We start from the raw sequence: 22,690 nt of genomic DNA, 5'->3' as shown, positions 1-22,690 counted from the left end.
GTTTAGTAATAAATTGTCTGTAAAAAAAAACAATCAAACACACCGAGCACTATGGACCCACACATAATTCTCCTTCCTCCTATTTTCCCACAGAAACAATCTTATGAGGTAGATTGGGTTGAGAGAGAGTGACCAGCCCAAGGTTACCGAGCAGGCTTTCATGCTTAAAGCAGGCCTGGACCTCATAGTCTTCTAGTTAATGTCAGAACTTTAACCATTAGAACAATCTGTCTCTCAGTGTTATCTCCTACAAAAGCTTTTCTAGATCTATAGATATGAGAAGAGTTAATTAGAGCTTAAAAAATGAGGCTGTCTTTAATTAGATATTATTCTTTGTTTCTGATATATTTTAGAGTATCTGATTTTGTAAATTATGTAAATTTCCTCTTAAATATGCAAAAATTGAAGGTCACTGAAAGCCAATAGCATAGTGGAAATGAGTTGTGGGGAGCAAATGTTATTCAGGGTACTTTAAGATACCCTATCCACTTAAACCAACATCTGTTATTTCTATATAAATATTTACTGCAAGGGGGGGGGGGAAGCCACTGTAACACAGAATGGGATTATAATTTTCCAAATCCAATGATTACCTTGATGCTAAACATTGTATTGTATTGTATTCATAACTTCTTTGCATACAGCAAACTAAAAAAAAATATTTTAAGGGAAATCTGCTATTCAACTGCTTCATTCACTGTTGCTCACTGATCTTTTAATATATTATTTTCACATAGTTTTGTAAGCATTTTGTACCATTTTATTAAAAATATATTTGCCACTACTCAGTATTATTCAATAAAAATTATTAGCCTGCATATACTGCCAAAGAGAAGAATCATAGGCTGTGCCAAGCTAATTTGCATGCTGAACTAAAACACTTTGAAAATACAATTTGAAATGCAAGAGAATTGCACCATAGTCTTACTGTTTAGGATGATGCAAAGCGTTCTCATTTATGAAGGACAACCAAATTCCAGGTATCTATAGTTTATAGGAAGGAAAACTGGTAAAAGAGGAAACGTTCTTGCAATTTTTCATCTCAATAAAAAGGCTGCATCCTATTCAATTTTCACTGGATACTCTATGCCCATTCTGGATCCACCAAGCTAGAAACATTGTGATGTTTCTAGAATCAGGAAGAATTAGTAGTAAAGGCTTACTACCATACTTCATACAATATTAATTTGTGCAAAAAACAACACAGCAAGCATATTCTAAATAAACATATATATGTATATAAGTCTGATTTGCTACATTTTATAACTTAAACAGTAGGCTGTTCTAATGTCATGACACATATTTAACAATTCAGATGTGGAAGCATTCTCGGTTGCCTTTTTATAGCATTTAAATAAGTGTGAGGCAAGTTCATATGGCAAAAACATTATTCTCAGAAATATTATTGAATTCTTCTGGAGAAATTTCCACAAAATCTCATCTTACATTTGAAAGAAAGCTTATATTATGTAATATCGGCAGTATTTTATACTTATAAGTATAGCAATAAGCTTAAACTAGTTTGTATTTTTCATATATACTCTGTGTGAAAAATAAAGGTAAACTGCAGGTGCTTATATATTTCTTCCTATGGATAAAATGGCATAAAGAAAGACTCAGATCCATCTCAGCTCCAGATTTACTTTTTAATCAAATTAGCAACCCCACCTGAAATTGCAGTTAATACAACAAACAAAACCACCTTCCAAAACCGAGGTGGTTTTTACACCCAGGAATTTTTTGTTAAACTAGTATCTAACAGGGGTATCAATAAACAGGATTAGAGTTTAAATTAACCCTAACCCTGACCCTAACACTAATCACCACAACTGTATACAGAGTCAACAAGCAAAATGTAATTCAATGCTTTTAAAAATTGTCTCCAAGCCATAAAATAATATTGCAATCTTTAATGACATTTTATGTCATAAATCTAGACAGACTTGTTTCAGATAGTTGGCAGTTTGGAAATGACTCAGAAAGGGAGCAGCACTAACCCAGCTTGTATTACAAAGATGCATTATGATTATGCTGTACTTTCCTTTCCGCTTTTTCTAATTCCTGCATTTCTACTTACCAAATTTTGATGAGTTAGTATTCACTTACTTACATGATTGTTCTTTAACAAGAACTACCATTTTAAAACCAAAGAGAAAGACAACCACTACCATTTAAAAGGATAACCAAAGAAACTATTCAAGTGACCTCTTGAAAAAGCCAGTTTACAAGCACTCAAATAATAATACCCCGTCCAGTCCAAACCAATTTTACTTCACCAAATGGCTTCCATATTATCATCCGAAAGTAGCAAAACAGAATTGCATTTGAATACCAGATATATTTCCAGCTGTGCATTATAAAGGAAAAATTGAAGTTGGATTGGTGATTTTAGATATACAGGATAGTGTCCAGAAGACAAAATTTTAAATTCTGTGTAGACATTGCCCTGCATTGTAAGCCTTACCCCATCAGTAAAATATTAACACCCTTGAAAGTGTTTTAAAATAAATGAATTTACTCCATCAGCAGCAAAATAAAGGTAGAACATAAGATACAGAAATGATCATTTTAATGCACTTTGACACAGCCTCAGGGGCGAACAGCTGTGTTGCACTGTCGCAGCAGCGCAACGCAGCAGCCATGAAGCGACCACACTCACGAGCAGCCACACGGCAAACTCCCTTTCCAGCCAGGCACAGCGCCATTCACTGACCTAGGGGTATCGCCAAGCTACGTGAGCGCCTGTTCGCCACCACCTGGCTCCCGTGACTTGGCGCTTCCAAAATGCCAGTGAATGGCGCTCTGCATGGCTGGAGAAGGGGGTTACACAAGCAGCTGCTCCGCTCTCACTTACGTGCCTCCCAGCCTCACAATGCCCTGGCCCAGCTCTCTGTGCAGAGCCAGGGCAACTCCGCTGCCGCCGCCACCACCATCCTAGCATGGCTTTTTCAGTGGCTTCTAAACTGAGTCTTCCGGCAATGGTCGCTCTGGGCATACGCTTTATGGATGTATGCTCAGCTGGCAGCTGGCCCACAACCATAGAGCGTACGCCCAGAGTGGCCACTGCCGGAAGACTCAGTTTGGAAGCTGCCGAAAAAGCCATGCAGCAGTGGAGGTGCCCTGGCTCCGCAGGGAGAGCTGGGCCAAGGCATCATGAAGCTGAGAGGCACGCGAACAAGAGCGGAACAGCTGCTCACATAACCTTCCTCTCCAGCCGTGCAGAGCGCCATTCACTGGCATTTCAAAGACGCCAAGCCGTGGGAGCTGGGCAGCGGCGAACAAGCACTCACACAGCTTGGCGATACCCCTAGGTCAGTGAATGGCGCTATGCCTGGCTGGAAAGGGGGTTTTCCGGGTGGCTACTCGAGAGCATGGTTGCTTCATGGCTGCTGTGTTGCGCTGCTGCAACAGCAAAACACAGCCATTCGCCCATGAGGCTGTGCCCGGCTCTTTGGGAGCCTGCTTGCAAGAGAGCAGCCGCCCAGCAACCCCCCTCTTCAGCTGGGTACAGTGCTGCTCACCAACCTAGTGGTATCCCAAAGGCGCCAAGCAACGCAATAACCTTTGCCTCCCCTTCCAGTTCCCGCGGCTTGGTACCTTAAGGATACTGTAGGTTGGTGAGCAGTGCTCTGCCTGGCCGGAGGTGGAGTGTTGTCCAGGGGGCTTATTTGCAGGGGACGGCTTATATTTTTGCCCACCAAAAAATGTGTCTTGGCCTTATTATCAGCACATGTTGTATTTTCGGGGAAACATGGTAAGCACTTGGCCTTATTTTTGAGGTCTTATTTTTGAGGTGCAGGAGGCGGCGAGCATGGTCACCCCATGGCTGCTGCTATGTTGCAATATTTTCAGGGAGAGTTTATTTTGGGGGGAGGGCTTATTTTAGCGCATGTGGTTAAAAGCCCGATTGGTCTTATAATCCGGGAAGGTGTTATTTTCAAGGAAACAGGGTATGTTCTTTACACTATTTACCTATCATTATAAGAGAGACACTTAAAAGCTGCTTTATATATGATTATGTTTCTACAATATATGTACATAATTACTTTATTTATCAGATAATTTTATTTCTGAAGTCTACTTCACACATCAAAATAAACATGTATTTCCCAATATATTATTGAACAATGACATATGAATTATGACATATGATATAGTTTTCAACAGATTGAAGAGCACACATTTCCACTCAGTGTTTCTAAATACATTGAAATCTTTTCAATAGTTAAACTAGAGAATATTTGTCTCTCAATGTTGAAATGAGGTCTCTGATGCCCTCTGAACTTGGTATTTGTTTCATTACCCAACCAAGGTAATATCATCAATGCTAGTAGAAAGTGGGATTTGCTTTCATTCTAGTGGCTTGCCTGTCAAAGTTGGTGGGAGTGGTCCTGGTCGTTGTTTGGTTTATGGTTAACTTGTTTGGTAATGCCTTGATTGGAGTATTGTTTGCTTCTTGATTGTTCATCTAAAGCTAATCTTGGTGTTAATCTTTACTCATTTGAGCGTGGATTGCTGGTGAGGCCATGTTTTGGTCTTTTTATTCCCTTTTTGGCATGTTGATGATCTCTTTTGGATGTCATGTAGATGTTGCTTATGTCTATGTGCCTGTTGATGGCCGATTTGTCCAGGAATTATGTAGCATTTTTAGACTTGACTTGGTCTAGGATGTTTCCCAGTTGAAACTTATGGCTAAGTCTACCCATGTTGTAAAATTATGGAGTTTTCATCATGTCTTTAAACTGCTAGTTGGAGTTTATGGATGTGCTCTGCTAGTCCTCTGCCTGTTTGTTCTTCATAGTGGCTATTGCAGTTTTTACACTATACTGGTGAAACTTGAAAAATTAGAATATTGTGCAAAAGTTCATTTATTTCAGTAATGCAACTTAAAAGGTGAAATTAATATATGAGATAAGACTCATTACATGCAAAGCAAGATAGTTCAAGCTGTGATTTGTCATAATTGTAATGATTATGGAGTACAGCTCATGAAAACCCCAAATCCACCATCTCAGTAAATTAGAATATTACATGCAATCAATAAAACAAGGATTGTACATAGATCAATATCGAACCTCTGAAAAGTATAAGCATGCATATGTACTCAGTACTTCGTTTGGGCCTCTTTTGCAGCAATTACTGCCTCAATGCGGCGTGGCATGGAAGCTATCAGCCTGTGGCACTGTTGAGGTGTTATGGAAGACCAGGATGCTTCAATAGCGGCCTTCAGCTCTTCTGCATTGTTCGGTCTCATGCCTCTCATCTTTCTCTTGGCAATGCCCCATAGATTCTCTATGGGGTTTAGGTCAAGCAAGTTTGATGGCCAATCAAGCACAATAATCCCACGGTCATTGAACCAGGTTTTGGTGCTTTTGGCAGCTGAAAAATGAAGTCAGCATCCCCATAAAGCTCGTCTGTGGAAGGAAGCATGAAGTGCTCCAAAATCTCCTGGTAGATGGCTGCGTTGACCCTGGTCTTAATGAAGCACAATGGTCCAAAGTCCTGTTGTTCAGTGGTCCAAAGTCCTCTTCTTTGATGAGAGCAACTTTTGCCAAAAGCACCAAAACCTGGTCCAATGACCGTGGGATTACTGTGTTTGATTGGCCTCTCCATTCTTCGTCCATACTCTGGGTCCTTGGTTTCCAAATGAGATGCAAAAGTTGCTGAGATGTTTTTGATGCATGGCCACATTACCCTTTCCACAGCTTGATTCATTGTTCTATATTGGATTGAGTGCGCAAACATTTTTTTTGTTGAAGTTGCATGGATATATGTCTTGTTGGAAGATGTTGCACAGATAATCTTTTTCCTTTTTCAAATGTTCCAGGTTGCTGCAATGTATTTGTCCTCATCTAAATAATATTCTTGTTTATTCAAAAGAGACAATCAACAAGCCAAAAAGGAAACAAAGAGACACCCAAATGAGCAGAGATTAACGTCAAGATTAACATTAGACTAACAATCAAGAATCAAACAATCTCCCAATCAAAGAATTGCCAAACAAGCTAACAGTAAATAGCTCTCCAAGACTATTCTCACCAATGTTGACAGGGCAAGCCACCAGAATATAAAATGAGAGCAAACTCCATTCCTTACTAACACTGATGATGTTACCTAGTTTGAGTAGTAAAACCTCTGCGAGAAAACAACCAAACCTAGAGAGTATCAAGGATCCCTTATTTAAATTAGATTTTATTCCATTCTTTATATATTAAAATTGTGGGAATTTTTAGCATTACTGTAAAGCAACTGAAAGTTCACTTTTGATTTCAGTGGTAACCTAACAGGAAAAGACATGCTCATCAGAATAAAACTAGTCAGAACAAAGTATCTTATGTTACAAGAAGTAATTATCTCACAATAAATTAACTTTCTGAAAGGGAGCAAGTTTTGATCTCACAAAATTAAAGCACACTTCAGGCATTCAAGAAATCTACCATCATCAGTTCTAAAAAATTGTTGATCCTGAGCGAAATTATAGTTTGGAATATACACATGCTTTCTTCATGTTTATTTAATCATCACATGTATGGTATTAGAAAAATAATAGAAAAATCATTTTTCTGAAAAACATACAATTTGTAAATAAAACTCATTTTTTTGCAAAATGTCTTTAGAATGCTAAAAGCATTATTGGGCATTCATTGAAAAGGTTCAAAGAAAGAAGAAAAGAATTTGATTGGGGATTAATCCAATTTCATTATTTTGTTTGTGCCACATTTTTTAACTCCGAGAATATTTAAAGATTAAATTATTTGATATTAATGGAAAATCCATGATGATTCTATTTTATTGGAAAAGAAATTGGGGCACCTAATTTTCCCTAATCCCTTAGCCACTAATCTCCCGAATCCTCTAGCAAAACTGCTGATAGTTGTGGGACCCTTTAGAACAGAATGGCTTTTGGCAAGTGGAAAATTTAGTACTTCAGTTTAAGTGAACAAGCATGTTTTGTACTAAGCCAAAGCAACCATTTGATAGAACACATTATTTGGGTTGACTAAAAAGGAATAAAATGAACACGAAAAATCTTATTTCAATGCCCAGCTTCTCCCTTTCAGTAAATTAAATTCAGTTTATTCAGTATCAACTATCCTATAAATATCAGCTGTCCTACTATATTTTGCCAGTTATAAAAAAGGATGAGGGGACAGATGGGGAATTTCTATGCATAAAAAATATTACATACCTCTAATCCTTTAATATTCTCACAGACAAAATAAATGATATAAAAATTAACAAAAGTAAACTAAAAAAACAAAAACAATTCCTGACATATTATCACATCAGCTAACATTTTTTATTTTTCTGCCCTTTTAATCTGAGCATTCTTTCCATTGGAAGCATTGCCTCTCAAATAATCTGTCTTAAAACCAAATACCCAGTTTTAATTTTCTAAAATATGGCAGCAATGCATATGGCATTTCAACTGCACGGAAATAGGTTAACACCATTTCTAAGAAGGGCATAATAAATAGTTTAATTTATTATATTTAGCATAGCAACTTAAACACTTTGAGAAAATAACTAAAGCAACTATTGAAACTCCTACGTTTTTTTAGAGATACCATGTTCACATTTCCAGATAAACGTGATTAGCCAAAATGTTGAGTAATTCCATTAATAGGAATTATTGGACATGACAGGGACTTTCCAGTTACTAGCAGTTTGGATGAGTAACATATGGCTCTGCAAGTAAGTCTTCCTGAAAACTTTTTGAAGAATCTTAAAATCACAAACTTAACTATAACTTTCCCTTGAGTCATCTGTCCAGGTCCAGACTGCTTTAATTTTGTTCACATAGTAGACAAAATATTTTTTGGTAAAACACCATCTGTCAAGAACAAAAAGCTTGAATGGGGAAAACTGGATGAGCCTGGAACTCTGTTATAACTCAGTTTTCTCAAAAAAGAGATCACCTGAGATAATAGGAACACTTAAGAGAATCTTAAGAGAACAGTTATGCACAGTGTCACAATTTTTTACAAGTAGTCCTCACTTAACAATAGTAATTGGAACCAGAATATCCATCGCTAAGCAATGCAGTATAAAGCAGTAAATCACATGGCCGTGCTACTTAACAATGGCTGTTCCAAGCAATCCTCCAGTTACCATCATTAAGAAAGGACTAGGCAGGTCATTAAATGAGGATCTCCTGTGATTGTAACTTCTGATCTCTTGTTGGCTTCCCCACTGACTTTGCTTGCAGGGGAGATTTCAAATCATGATGACTATGATGCTGGTTGCCAGATCACAATCACATGACCATGGGAGTGCTGCAATGGCCACAACTTTAAGAACTGGTTGTTAAAAGAGGACCACCTGTATAAATATTTCCCTCCAAATCCTATATTTGTAATGCCCCAAAATAAATTAAAGCAACTGTAATGGGAATCACAGAATGAATAAGGTATTTCAATTTACTCCACCGGACACTAGAGTTATGTATCGGAATACTCCAGCTACAACAATACTACAGAAATGCTTCTATTTCCCCACACAGTATTAGCTGCTTTTCTCCAAATAAATGCTGTCTGCCCCAGTTTATTCAGGAAGAGGCACGTGTGACTTTCCTTTAGAAGTTCCCTAAATATGAAACTACGCCCTAGAGGCTGATTCTTTTCTTCAGAATGAATACCACTTAAGAATTCAAGTCTTTATTACAAACATATATATTAAGGTTAAAAAAACTAGAAGAAAGTTGTAGCGCACTAAAAAAGAAAGGGGGAAAAGGAGACGAGATGAATACTTGCTTTTGGGAAGACTATTCAATTGCTTTTTTAAGATCTCACTCAACACAAAGAGACTGAGATCAAGAAAAAAAATTAAAACAAAGCCACAAGAACCCTGATCATTGGCAATAAAATACAGTACTATCCAACATGAATTTAGTTTCATTTATTCTAATAGGTAGTATAAAAACTGCCACCTTTTTGGATGATTTTTAAGGAATGGGGCTTCTTTTCTTACTTGGCTTTCAGCTAGTCTACAGGGAAGAGAAGGCTTACTCTTCATACCAGAGATTAGACTAAAGACAAAATAAAGATTATACCTTGGCTTTTTAAAAACAAAACTCTCAAGCTGAAAGGGGAACTGTCATTCCTAGTTGGTTCCTTGATTTTCTTCAGCATCAATTGCCTCTATATACAACCAGGATTAAATACCCAGTCAGTTTTTGCTTGACTCTTTCTGTGTTTGAACCTTTAGGAATGAAATGTACCTCATTCACTTCAACAATTTTACTCTTCTTGATTTCTTGAGTGTTTCCTCAATAATTGCAATCGCTATTATTTATGTTCATTTTTTGATGACACAGAACGGCTACCAGAGGAGATTTTGCGGAGTCTGCTTTTAAAGAAAAGAATGTAAGGTTTCAAAGCTGGACAACATATAACTTATAGATAGTTGGGGTCAAAATAACTGGATATCGAAGTGTAAACATCAAGGCTCCAGGACAGAGATGATTGTCTAGCAGAAAATGTAACTGAGAAAGTATATTACTTATATTTGTGGTTGACTTGTGCAATTAATTGATATAAAGATAAAAGTGAAAATGTGAAAATTTCTGGTGTAAGAATACTAGTAATTGCTATCATAATTGTTGTTTTTTTCTTTACTTTTTGTTGAACAGTAATTAACAAACAATATCAAGTAACTTAATCATCAGGTAACATAAATACATGATGCATAGAGGAAAATGTGCTGAAAAGTAAATATAGACACAAACAATAAAAACAGTATATATCCTAAATGTGGTGTTGGTAGATCTGTTACAGTTAAGATAATATATAAAGTTCACTTCAATTTTACATAATTGTAGTCCTGCCTCTGACCTTTCCCATTTTAACTTTGTTTAAAATCTAGAAATGGAAGTTAAGCCTACAGTCTGTTTTGTAATGTTTATATTATAACAATTTAGATCTCCATTGTCTTCTTTTTACATTATCCATTGTGTAAATTCTTAACGTTTTATGTAGTAACAATTTTTCTATGAATTAATAAAAAGAATCTATGTTCTAATTAGAAAAGATTATTATACAACAGTGGCTTGTACAGAGATGGCCCTTACCTAAGTCTACTGAAATAAAGATGGCTTAAGATACTATCGTGTGATTAATGTATCCAATTAAGTTCTATAAAATTTATGAACAAATTAACGTAAGTAGATTAGAACCAATAGCTTTTCTGTATTGCAAATATATAGAATGCAATTGTTCACATTACCACCTGGTGCTCTTGTTGATTCCATTCTACCATGCTTCAAGGTGAAGTATAGCCTATAAAGCTGCAATGGTGTACATCTGAGATGCTGTATAAGGTTACTCTCCTTTCAGCAACAACTATGCTTCATAAACAGGATAACCAAAATTGACCAAAATATTTAGCGATTCAGCCTGTTCAATTTATTTCTATAGGACCAGAGGAAGTGGCTGCAATTATACTGCAATCCACATTCATTGTTTTGTCATTCCTTTTCTATTAATTTTCATTTTATTGTATGACGCTGAAACTTATTATAAAAAAAGAATTTTTTGGCAGAAAAAGTTTGATCTAGAAACAAGATGCAACTGGTACAGACAATAGATTTTGACTCCCAGAATATGTATCGATTCTACTTGGGGGTATTCTATCCCATTCAGAGATATCAATAGAACAACTTCAAACTTTAAAAGTCCATGTGCAGAAGTATAGCCTATAACTGCCTTATAAGCTAAATTTAATTCAGCATCACTTTTTAAAAAAATAAACCAGCTTGATTATTGCAATATCTTTTAAAACATAATTATCTAGTTTGGCAATCAACACAGGTGCAATTATACCAATAACTATTAATTCTATCAATGGAAAAAGAAGTTCTGAATGTAATATCACCATAAATTTTAATATTTTTCTTCCACTGGAATTCCCACTGTTGCATACAATGTTTAACTTGTTCAGTTTCCGAATATTTTAGTAACAATTTATAAATAATCTCCAATTAGCAGCTTTTCTAAGTAATGGTAGACATCAACCAAATGAACTCGTAGCTGGCCTCTTTCTACACTTCCATCTTATCTTTACTTTCAAATAATACAAATTAAATTCATCCATCTAAATTATGCAAAGTGGTACTTCAGTCATCTGTTATTAGTTTTACTGTAAGAAAAAAATTAAATCAAAGCTGATAATAAAGACTTTTCTTATAAAGTATCTGGCAAACCTAAAATATTAGAGTTCAGGAAGTTTTCCTTTCTATCCAGCCCTCAAGTGTGCAAAGTTCCCTTTACCAAATAAAAACAATAAAATTATAGAATTTTCTTTAGTGCCCTTATATAGTAAAGATCTTAAAATGGCTCTGATATTTGCAAAGGTGAATTCCTCTATTGTTACTTCACAATTTATTAAGATGTGTCACCACCCAAAACTTACTGGAAATTTAAGAAAATTCAGCTCAAGATCCCAATCAATATATCATAACCACCAATTTCTTTTTTTCACAGATCAATCAGGTTTGAAGATTGAGATAAGATTGCTAGTTTTAATTCACGATTCATTTGTGAATGTAACATTTCCCTACTATTACAGACATTCCAATCCACATGAACCTAAGAGATCGTATTTGATGGTGATCAGTTGATGATAATGTTAAGTACAAGTGGTCCTCAATTAACAGCCACTCGTTCATTAACTGTTCAAACTTGCAATGACATTTAAAAAATAGTAATTACAACTAGTCCTCAAAGTTTTAGCAGTCATAATACAATCTGGCATTCATCAGGTCATGCAACCTGATTTGCAAGCTTTCTTTCGGCCTTCCCACAAGCAAATTCAATGAGGAAGCTAGCAGGAAGTCAGAAGATCACATGAGGTCCTTGATTAACAATGGGAACTGGGAACCAACAGAACTGATACTGCTAAGCCATGTGGTCATGTCATATAGAACTTTATGAGTACATCACTTAGCAACAAAAAAAATCCTGTCCCAATTACTATTGTTAAACTAGTCTACCCATACTTTTGAACCTTCCTAAAGATGCCTATATGCTAAATGACAACTATAAGTATAGAATGTATAACCTGCCACAAATAGTCAGATATTCACTGACACACTGATGCTTGACATGAATGAAATCTGGCTCCTAAACCTCCCAAGGTAAGATACAGTGCAAATTTTAAAATCCTACCTACAGTCAGGATAGTGTGAACCGGTATCAACATAATCTCTCATAGTTCAATCAGGGAAACACTTCAGGAGTGTGATAGGGAGTATATCAATAGAACCTGTCTCACAGTTCTATCATTAGGCAAATAAACTCAAATACTGGAGATTACTAAGATTGAGTAATACAGTAAGAAAAAGAATTCACGATACGTACTGGTCTACCAGATACACAGTTGGTCATAAAGGGCAACATGTAATAAGTTACATCTCTTCATGACTTGCTTTATCCAATTTTCTCCAAAGCCTTAAACTTCAAATAGGGTTACTTATAAGAGAACATGTAAATCTGCATTCCCACTCTATTCATCCTGCTTTATACTTCAGTACAGTTACAACTGTAACTTATGTTTGCATATACTTAACAGCTGAGGGCCATTTTATTTATAATTAAGTTTCATAAAAGTGTAATGTACACATTCTCAGATTTCACTCTCATTATTCTTAACTATCACGAAGGATCTAGCTGAGTTATTAATCATGGTCCTATTTTGACTTCAGTGTCAGTTGTCCATATATAATGCAGCACAATATTTAGTCTCTCAATATGAATGTAAGTATTCTAACCAAAATACCAGAAATTATTTAATAACCACAACCAAATCTTATTCCAAACAAATGTTATAGGTATTTTTAAAAACTTACATTTTTTATTTTGCTTCTCTAAAAGCAATTTCAATCATTTTCTATTTCTTAACATGGGCTAATTTAATATACAGATTTTCAAAATTAATTCCTCCACAAGAAATTACTGCATTTAATTATCACAGAAAAAAGCAAGCAACAGCATTTGTTTTAGTGTGTATAAACAAAATTATCTCTGGGCTCAGTTCTAAATTTTAAAAAAAGATGCTGATCTGAAGGAATCCTGGAATCTGAACATTTGGTTGGTTTTGTTAAAGTAACCTTTGACTCTGCTGGCTATGAATTATGGCTGCTGGTTGTGAATTCAAACACCTCTGGAGAGTACAAGGCTGGGAAAGGCAATTTAGAATTTCTAATATGAATACTTTATTACCTAGGCCTCAACAATTGCTTTTAGCTTAGACATCAAATAAGGAAAATTAACAGCTAAATCACCATGAATCATCTGCTACATACCTTTAAAGCACACTTCCGTCCTGTCACTTTGTGAAAACATTCCAATACTTTCCCATTAATACCAAGGCCCAAAACCCGTTTAGAGATTTTATAGTCATCTGTAACTGCGTATTTCTTTATTTCCCCTTTGACAGTAGCAGCCAGGCTAGGCAAAAGTCTTGTGTTGTTTTTGCTTTCATCTTGAATCTCTGATGAGGATCCTTGTTGATTCTCACTTTGTTCCATAGCAGGTAGAAGCTCAAAATTTAAAAAAAATCTGCTGTCCCAATCTTCAGAAAGACTCTTCCATTAGGCTGTTGAAGCAAACATTTCAAAGAGACTAGATACATTTCCTAGGATTTCACAGAACATCCTCCTTTAAAAAAGAAATATTAACTGTAAGGCACAGAGTGGACTATTTATTACACTTTCTTTCTTGGTTTTATGCTATGGCACAGAATTTATAACATGGTAAGGAACATAATTCACTCAATAATCTTGTGATATACCAGGAATGCAGCATTAATATTTACTGATCACTATCATATTTTCACTCTAAAAGTCATATAACATTAAGCAATTTAACACACTAAGAAGCACTGTCAAATATTCTGTCCCATGTAAGAAACTGGGTTGTTCTTTAGGTGTGAAGACAAAAAGGTGCTTTGGAGCCTGGAAGTTGAATGAACATAACACCTATCTGTACTCTTTAAAGTACCTACATCTTTTCTCCGGATTCGGTGACTGTCCCCTGTTGTGTGATCCCAAGAAAGCACACATTTGGTTTCATAAGGTGTAAATAGGGACTACATTCATGTCTCCATGGACTAAGCATCTTCTTGTTTTTAAGCCAAAGAGTTTGTTGTATAGTTATTGTAAGAAATGCTGTAACAAAGAATTTCTGACATTGTGACAAAATAGCAGTCCTGGATTGAAAACTAAAAAAAGCACTGATCATTTAAAATCATATTTTCTTATTTTTTAAAATAAAAATACAACTTTTAACATTTGTAAGAAGGTTCATTTAAACAATATTCAGTTCACCTAAGTAGGAATAATTACATAGCCCTGTACTAAGAACTGGTAAATCATCCCCATAAGCAAAGCCCTCACAAATGAAATTGCTTCCAATGTTTGCAAGAATTAAATTAATGAAATAAATCACTGTATTTAACATCTTGTATAATAGCTGTATATTGATAGGCTATTTTTTTAAGCTGCTGAGTAACTAGCAAATAAAGACAAGGTGTATATAATACTGATCACTTGGAAGCATATGATTAGCAGCTAAAGTGGTAATTTTTCATAAAAACAAAATTAAAATTGGTAACAATACAATGAGGTTCCAATCAGTGTGATTCCAAATTAAAAATCCTAGCAAATAAAATTTTAAGACATTCCTGCTCAATTCCCCACATTGGTGCTAAATGCAGCTCAAAATTACTTCAATAATGTTGAAAAGGCCTCCTGTGAATTACAAGCACTATAAACCACAACAAAGGCAAAGAAAGACTTACCGTATCACAATTCATGGATACACCCCCACAAACCTTATTTGACCCATATCTTTCCTTTTAATTTGACAACTCGTGTCTTCTGCACAACTAAATTGCAGGGCTGTATTTTGATAATACAGGTTGTTCTTGACTTACAAATACAATTGGGACTGGAATTTCCATGGCTAAACAAGGCAATCATTAAAAGTGACTTGCATCCAATTTTATGTCCTTTTTGCCATAGTTATTAAGCAAATTCAGCTTGCCCCATTGACTTTGCTTTCTGGGAAAGCATCCTGGGAACACTGCCGCCATTGTAAATACATATTGGCAAGAGCCCAAATTTTGATCATGTGACTACAGTGACATTGTGACAGTCAAAGTGCAGGATCAGATGTAAATTACTTTTTTCAGTGCAATCATAACTTTGAAGTTATTAAACAAATGATCCTAATTTGAGGACTGACTGTATTTGGTAAGACAATTCAAGAGTCCCTTTCTGCCATGAGTCTGCCTATTCATATTTGCCATTAACCCAAGATGTGATTTCATGGTCAGAACAAGCTTTTAGGGTAAAAGATAGTTCCCATTTATATATTAAGGGTGCACATGAAATTTTAAAATCCAAAAACAAGAGCCAGCTACCTGGATTGGCCAAACAACGGAGACAGTGCATTTTTCAAAGAAAAAAAATCTTTTTTCAAAGAAAAATACTTTACAGCAGTTGCTTCCTCATCTGAGGCAGCATATCTTCTCTTTAAGGAAAGAAAGACATCCAACAGGTCAGTCTACTTGATCTTCTACAGCACCTGTGACCCCATCCCTTCTGGCAAGCAAATGAAGAGGCGGAAATTTACAGCTAACATTTGCCCCACTTGGACCATCATCTCTCTGACACGGATGCAGAAAATGAGGGGTGTTCCCCCCCACTCAAGGCCATTTTCTTATAATGGGTACTTAGTTGAGTCTTCCCTTCTGGGCAACTCTTGGTCTAACTCTGAACTGGCCAAAGAGGCGAAATATTCCAGAAGAGAGGGGCTGCCCTGCTTCACGGTTGGCTAGAGGCTAACACACAAACCTCTCACACAACCCAGAACGACCCATCCATTCGTGTACAATTCCTCATGGCAGCAACGTTCGGGGGTGGGGTTGGGGGTTAGAAACCCCCCCCCCCGACAGAGCCGCGGAAGCTTCAACGAGGGAGGTTACCTTCGTGGCGCGCATGCTCCTCACAGGTGGTCGCTCCGCCGCTACTCCCTCAAACCTGTGGCTAGCCGGTGGGGGAGGAGGGAGGAATTGGCGGCCATGGGAAGCCTCGCCCACGCCAGGCCCAGCCAAAGCTCTTCGCCAACCGAGCAGGACGAGCTCAGGCAGCCGCTCATGTGACTCTCCGCCCCAGCCGGCCCAACCCGGTCCCGCCATAGACAATTGCCAACATGGAGGGCGGGGCATTGTAGGCGGGAGAGCACGTGCTCCGGGGCACCTGGCTACCCGGGCGGGAGTTGCTTGGTACCTATTCACTCCGCGGCCAGCAGCAGTGGGGGGGGGGGAGTGGGGGCGTGCTTCTCCGCCTGCCCCGTCCAGCTGGCACTTCACAAACTTGTATTGTCGTCCGAAGCTAAAAGGAACTGGGAGAGAAAGGCGGGGCGGGCCAAAGCTGCTGAAGCGAAGGGCGAGCAGCGGCCCTCAATAGTTACGGATGACTATAGTGAAAGGCATAATCTCGCCTATCTGGGGTGGGTGTTAGCAGTGGGGTAACATTAGGTCGTCTATGTTTTGCGATGACGTCCCGTCCGAAACGTTGCTGTCTCTCTGAAACGCCCTGGCCTGTCTTTTCGTGCTCATCGGTCTCTTTTCCCAGACAGTGAAGCTTGTACTGAGAACAAAGGGAGCCGTGGGATAGGGGTGGTGGGGAGGCTGGGAGCCGCCGTCTTTCGCCGGAGCCCCCCCCCCCCGCCGGAGAACAACGAAGCATCTTTATATAGAGACCATTGAGGCCCTTCGACGATAATGAGACAGTTGAAATGTCTTTGAATATTAGTAATATATTCGACACTATTTACAGGAAACGAATCTGACCGTGATGGGTCTGTAGATTCGGATTTCAGGACTGCGGTTGCTTCTCCATTACAATCTGGTATCAGGGCAACACCTACTGGTGGAAGGAAGGTTAGGTCGACAAGACGGACTGCGGGAGCAACGTTTCCACGGTGGTTTGGAAAGGGGAAGAAGGAAAGCGAGTTTAGCCTACGGTGCTGTGCTAGACACGTGTGTGCCTGTCTCCTAATTGTAAAGTATCAAAAGATGAGTGCAGCTCGTAAGCAGTTGATGTTTAAAGCCAGATGCGGAGAGTCAAGTTAATTTGATCGTATTTTGTAAGATGCATTATGGACATGTTCATGGGTTGAGGAATCCAAAGGTAGTTTTTCAAGAGGCAAATGGACTGTCTGGTTTTTCTTTGAAGATGTTTTGCTGCTCATTTGAAGAAGCTTCCTTGGATGAGAAGCAAAACATCTTATACACACACACACACCACCACCACCACCACCACCCCATAAAGTCCAGTTGCCTTTTGACAAACCACTTTTGGGATAACCATGACTTGGATAACTGAGAATCTCTATAGAATTTGGATTGAGGAATGTGAATTTGAGAGGACTTGAATGCTCTTTGCTCGTTCTAAAATGTTATGCATGGCACTGATGACAGCTTCACTGTCAGAGTCATTATAAGCCTCAGTTCACCTGAACAGCCTTCCCTGCAGTTATATATAGTAACACTGAATGCTATTTACAAAATACAGTTTTCTATCAATAGAATAGTATTTGCAGCTCAGTATTAAATTGGGGTGGGGGGGAGGTTTCTCAGCTTGGTGGTTTTCTTGCAGGTGTTTCTTTACCAAACTAGGTAATATCATGAGTGCTAGTAAGGCGTGGGGTTTGCTCTCAATTTATATTATAATGCCTTGCCGTATCAGTGGGAGTGGTCTTGGTGGTTCTTTAGTTGGGCTATTTATTGCTACTTATTTGGCTACAATAACCTCTAATACTATTCTATAACAGCAGTTGCTGGACTTTGGGCATGATACATTGATAAATACAAAAGCTGCCCAAGTTGTTGTTTTAAACAATGAACTGTTAATTAATCTTAAAAGATGACTTTTACAATAATCCATCAGGTTTCCTTCATTGCACTTCCCATTTAATTCTTCCCGCTTATGTAGCTTTCTGATTGCACCTGCTCTAGAATCAAATTATTTCCAAATTCACAAAAAACTATGAGGTTTTATTTTCCTTGTGAACATATTATCGCCCGTCCTTGCTTCTTAAATTATGTGAATACCGTATGCAAAATGCCAGCCTTTATTTAGTTTTGATAGTTAATGAACATTAATGGCTTTGTTGGAAAATTACAGTTTTCACCCTATCCGTTGATACTGAACAAATCCATATATGAGAGAAAGACACTAAAAGTGACATAGAAGTAAGATCTCTACTTTTTTTGAACAAACCAAATGTGTCACTACCGGTATACAATTATACTGTATAAGTTCATATGCATAAACATTTGTGGTTATAGAATTAGGACACTTAACCAGTAGTCCTAATTTCATTCCATTTATATAGTATGTTAATGTTGCTTAAAGTGCTAATGGCAGACATTAAGACACTATGCTAATGAGACAGTATAAAACCCCATTGAGTGTTCAATTACATGCCTTGGGAGTCAAACCAGAATCTTTGCAACCATAGTTACATGAGGTGTAATAGAATTTACAAACAATAATAAATCTTTCTTTGCACTATTGAATATAACAATGAATGAAAAATGGTCAATCCTGTAATGGTATGTGGGAAAGATCTTTTTTTAAAGTTTTTTATTTTTCATTTTCATAACAAATAACCACATGTCAGCAGCTTCTTGTATAGCCATGTTGCCATGCTGCCTTCTCCAACGCCGATTCAGAAGGCAAATCTCTGACCTACAAGGGACCTGTTGCATTTCCTCTGGGTCTGATGAAACACTGTCCCTTCTACACACACACACACACACACACACACACACACACACAGTGAGGTTCTAATCCAAAAGAATCTCAGCATTGGTTTGTCAGACAGACTCTTCAGAGCCCACACCTCCCCTGTCTGTCTTGCTGAGGAACTTGTGGTTGAATCCGGGAAAGTTCTTGAAAGAGAGACAAAGGGCAGAGACACTGCCAAGGGAATACATTGACTTTGCTCATCAGAAGGTCACAAAGTGGGATCACATGATCCCGGGACACTGCAAAACGGTTATAAAAAATGAGTCGGTTGCCAAGCATCTGAATTTTGATCACATGACCATGGGGATGCTGCAACAGTCATAAGTGTGAAAAACGGTCATAAGTCACTTTTTCCAGTGCTGTTGTAATTTTGAACAGTCAGTAAATGAACTGTTGTAAGGCAAGGACTACCAGTAGTCAAATGAAAGGGCAGCAAAGCCTGCAACCGGATGGTGGGTGGGGGCAAGAGGCTCAGAAGAGACCTTCCCTAGTTTCTCAGGCTGTAAAGGAGATGATGGGGGAGGGATTGGTCTTTCAACATTCTATCAATGTAGCTTTGCAATAAAATAGAATTAGCTCATCTGGCTGCGATTCCTGTATGATTTACCCCAAGAGGCAAGTCCTGATACTGACATCATTCCTGTTATGAGTAAGCTTTGTGTGAAAAGAAAGATTGCATTGTCTTATCAGTTCAGTAAAGCAAGAACTATCTAGTGAAATTATCTGATTGAGACATACCGTAGTAAAGGAGGCTTCTCAATTTGTAAACAGAAGAGATGTTAGATAATTACCAGTAAGTCAGTAATGTAATTCTGTAATATAAAAGTATATTTTGTGTAAAATCTTTGCATTGTTTTCTTCTAAATAGTGCCCTGCAAACGAAAGTTCCTATTTTTTTAAACACCAATAATTCTGATGAATTATTTCCAAAATTATCTCTAATGCAAAATAAAAACAAGCTTTTTATTCAAGGCAAACAGTTGCTGTGAGATTAATCATTAAAATGAGTCATGCAGAGGAAGTATTGCTCTGACTATAAGAAAAGGAATACCAAGTTAATTGGTTACATACTATGTACCTAAAGAAAAAAGTGTATGTATAAACACACACTCATACAGGTGAAACTCGAAAAATTAGAATATTGTGCAAAAGTTCATTTATTTCAGTAATGCAGCTTAAAAGGTGAAACTAATATATGAGATAAGACTCATTATATGCAAAGCAAGATAGTTCAAGCCGTGATTTGTCGTAATTGTGATGATTATGGCGTACAGCTCATGAAAACCCCAAATCCACCATCTCAAAAAATTAGAATATTACATGCATTCAATAAAACAAGGATTGTACATAGAACAATATCGAACCTCTGAAAAGTATAAGCATGCATATGTACTCAGTACTTGCTTTGGGCCCCTTTTGCAGCAATTACTGCCTCAATGCGGCGTGGCATGGAAGCTATCAGCCTGTGGCACTGCTGAGGTGTTATGGAAGACCAGGATGCTTCAATAGCGGCCTTCAGCTCTTCTGCATTGTCTGGTCTCATGTTTCTCATCTTTCTCTTGGCAATGCCCCATAGATTCTCTATGAGATTCAGGTCAGGTGAGTTTGCTGGCCAATCAAGCACAGTAATCTCACGGTCACTGAACCAGGTTTTGGTGCTTTTGCAGTGTGGGCAGCTGGAAAATGAAGTCAGCATCCCCATAAATCTCATCTGCAGAATGAAGCATGAAGTGCTCCAAAATCTCCTGGTAGACGGCTGCGTTGGCCCTGGTCTTAATGAAGCACAGTGGTCCAAAGTCCTGTTGCTCAGTGGTCCAAAGTCCTCTTTTCTGATGAGAGCAACTTTTGCACCTCATTTGGAAACCAAGGACCCAGAGTATGGAGGAAGAATGAAGACGCCAATCAAGCACAGTAATCCCACTGTCATTGGACCAGGTTTTGGTGCTTTTGGCAAAAGTTGCTCTCATCAGAAAAGATTTTATTCCTGGAAAGGAATTGCTTTCTTTCCTGTGGGGCACCATGAACAGTCTAGCCTAAAAAAATAGTGCCATAGAGATCAGAACCAGTTTGATGTAGTGGTGAAGGTGCTGGACTAGAAATCAGAAGACTTGACTTTTAGTCCTAATTTAGGTATGAAAGGTTGCTGGGACTTTCTTTGGGCCACTTAGGAAGAGGGATTATTAGGTATGTTTGCTGCCTTGACTTCCTTGTAAAGTAATAAAGGGATAAAAATGTTATTGTAGCAACCATAGAAACGGACTCTCAGATGCTGAATCAGTGGTGGGTTTCCATTTGTTCACTACCAGTTTGCTCATGCGTGCATGGGTGGGTGGAGCCTCCTGCTGCCACCACTACCGGTTTGCCCGATCCTGGCCGAACTGGGAGCAACCCACCTCTGGTCTGAATGTGCTCCTCCCGCTCATTTTATCTGTTTATGAAATAGGAATTCTGAAACATTTACTCAAATTAGCTTCTTGGAATGGGCTCAAGCCCCTTTATCTTATTCTTGCATTGGTATCATAGTGGCTCTTCCTCCTATACAAAGTATAGTACATTTTAGGACTTTAATTTTCTACAATATGGTTTATGGTTTATGGTTTATTATTTATAGGCCGCCCTTTTCCCTGAGGGGACTCAGGGCAGCTTACAATTTATGGGGAGGGGAATACAAGACAGTAAGACATAAAACAACACATAAGTAAAATAGAACACAACATTCATTCATCATTCGGGTGGGGACAGATTACAATCTTTATCCCCAGGCCTGACGGGATAGCCAGGTCTTAAGGGCTGTGCGGAAGGTCTGGACGGTGGTGAGGGTACGAATCTCCACGGGGAGATCGTTCCAAAGGGTCGGAGCTACTACTGAAAAGGCTCTCCTCCGCGTAGTTGCCAGTCGACACTGACTGGCGGATGGAACTCGGAGGAGGCCTAATCTGTGTGATCTAATAGGTCGTAGGGAGGTAATTGGCAGGAGGCGGTCTCTCAATAAAGTCTTAAAATGCACTCACTTGTAAGGACAACAAGCTGCTTTTTCAACAATTGCTATTTGTTGTCTACTTTTCCTTGTATTTAAAAAAAATCAGTGACAAACCATTTCATCATTTTTCTAGTCACACTCAGTTCCCAAATAAGTTCTACTGCAGTAAAACGATGCACATGCTGTATTCCCTTTTTATTTTTTAAAGCTCTAAGAGACTATGGTAAACATCGATTCACTTGAAAGGACATTCAAGCCTCTATAAATAATGAATTGCAAGGGTTAATCTGCAACAAACTGAAGCATGTTATCAGAAACAAGACTGCTTGAGTCAACGTAAGAATTATGGCAGTGAGATGGCATCCAGATAAGCTATTTTAATAAATAATGCATTGTTTAAATAAATAAACATAATGTCCTTCAGAACTGCAGCAGAAAAACAAGGCATGAGGTCACTTTGACAGTAAATTGCAGATTAATAGATAGCAACACCATAAGTTTCTGCCCTTCACTAACGGTGGAAGAAGTGGAGAATATTATATCTCATGTTTCTTCTTGGAAAGAGTTTTGGCTCATAGCTTGTCATTAAAACTTTGCTGCTCTTAGTCCTTGCCAGGTCTTTGTTGTACATGCTTGGCCTGCTATGCTTCTAATGTACTGGTCATTTAATACTTTGCCTTGCAGTGTTTCTTTTCTATTCTTTATTTGGTCTTTCTTGTTAGGCCAGTTTGGTTTCCTCAGTACTCAATAAGCCTTCATAGTATACTAGCTTCAGTGCATCTTCTTTAGTATCTTTCAGATATTCTTCCAATGCCTTCCATTCTTGTCTTCCATTGTGCCGTTGATCTTTGCACAAAGTTTTTGACGTTTCTACTTACTCCTGTTATTTCTAG

The 22,690-nt window shown here is 37.9% G+C and overlaps 1 protein-coding gene across 6 annotated transcripts in view; it reads right to left on the bottom strand.

Moving 5' to 3' along the window:
* Window positions 1-16,224, bottom strand: part of MAPKAPK3 (MAPK activated protein kinase 3) — a 65,944-nt gene extending 49,720 nt beyond the window's left edge. The window contains exons 1-3 of one of the 6 annotated variants that reach the window (XM_032212260.1): window positions 15,985-16,223; window positions 14,002-14,164; window positions 13,301-13,655 (exon numbers count right to left, since the gene is read on the bottom strand). In XM_032212260.1, coding sequence (XP_032068151.1) covers window positions 13,301-13,525 — 225 coding nt within the window. In that variant the 5' untranslated portion in view covers window positions 13,526-13,655; window positions 14,002-14,164; window positions 15,985-16,223. Of the gene's footprint in view, window positions 1-13,300; window positions 13,656-14,001; window positions 14,165-15,984 lie in introns of all 6 variants that reach the window. The other 5 variants (XM_032212261.1, XM_032212263.1, XM_032212264.1 and 2 more) reach the window with 5 other exon arrangements.
* Between the last annotated feature and the right edge of the window lie 6,466 nt (window positions 16,225-22,690).

Source organism: Thamnophis elegans, chromosome 2 (genome assembly GCF_009769535.1).
Source record: "Thamnophis elegans isolate rThaEle1 chromosome 2, rThaEle1.pri, whole genome shotgun sequence".
In the NCBI taxonomy this organism is placed as follows: domain Eukaryota; kingdom Metazoa; phylum Chordata; class Lepidosauria; order Squamata; family Colubridae; genus Thamnophis; species Thamnophis elegans.
The sequence above is the reverse complement of the archived record's forward strand: the minus strand, read 5'-3'. Positions and strand labels throughout refer to the sequence as shown.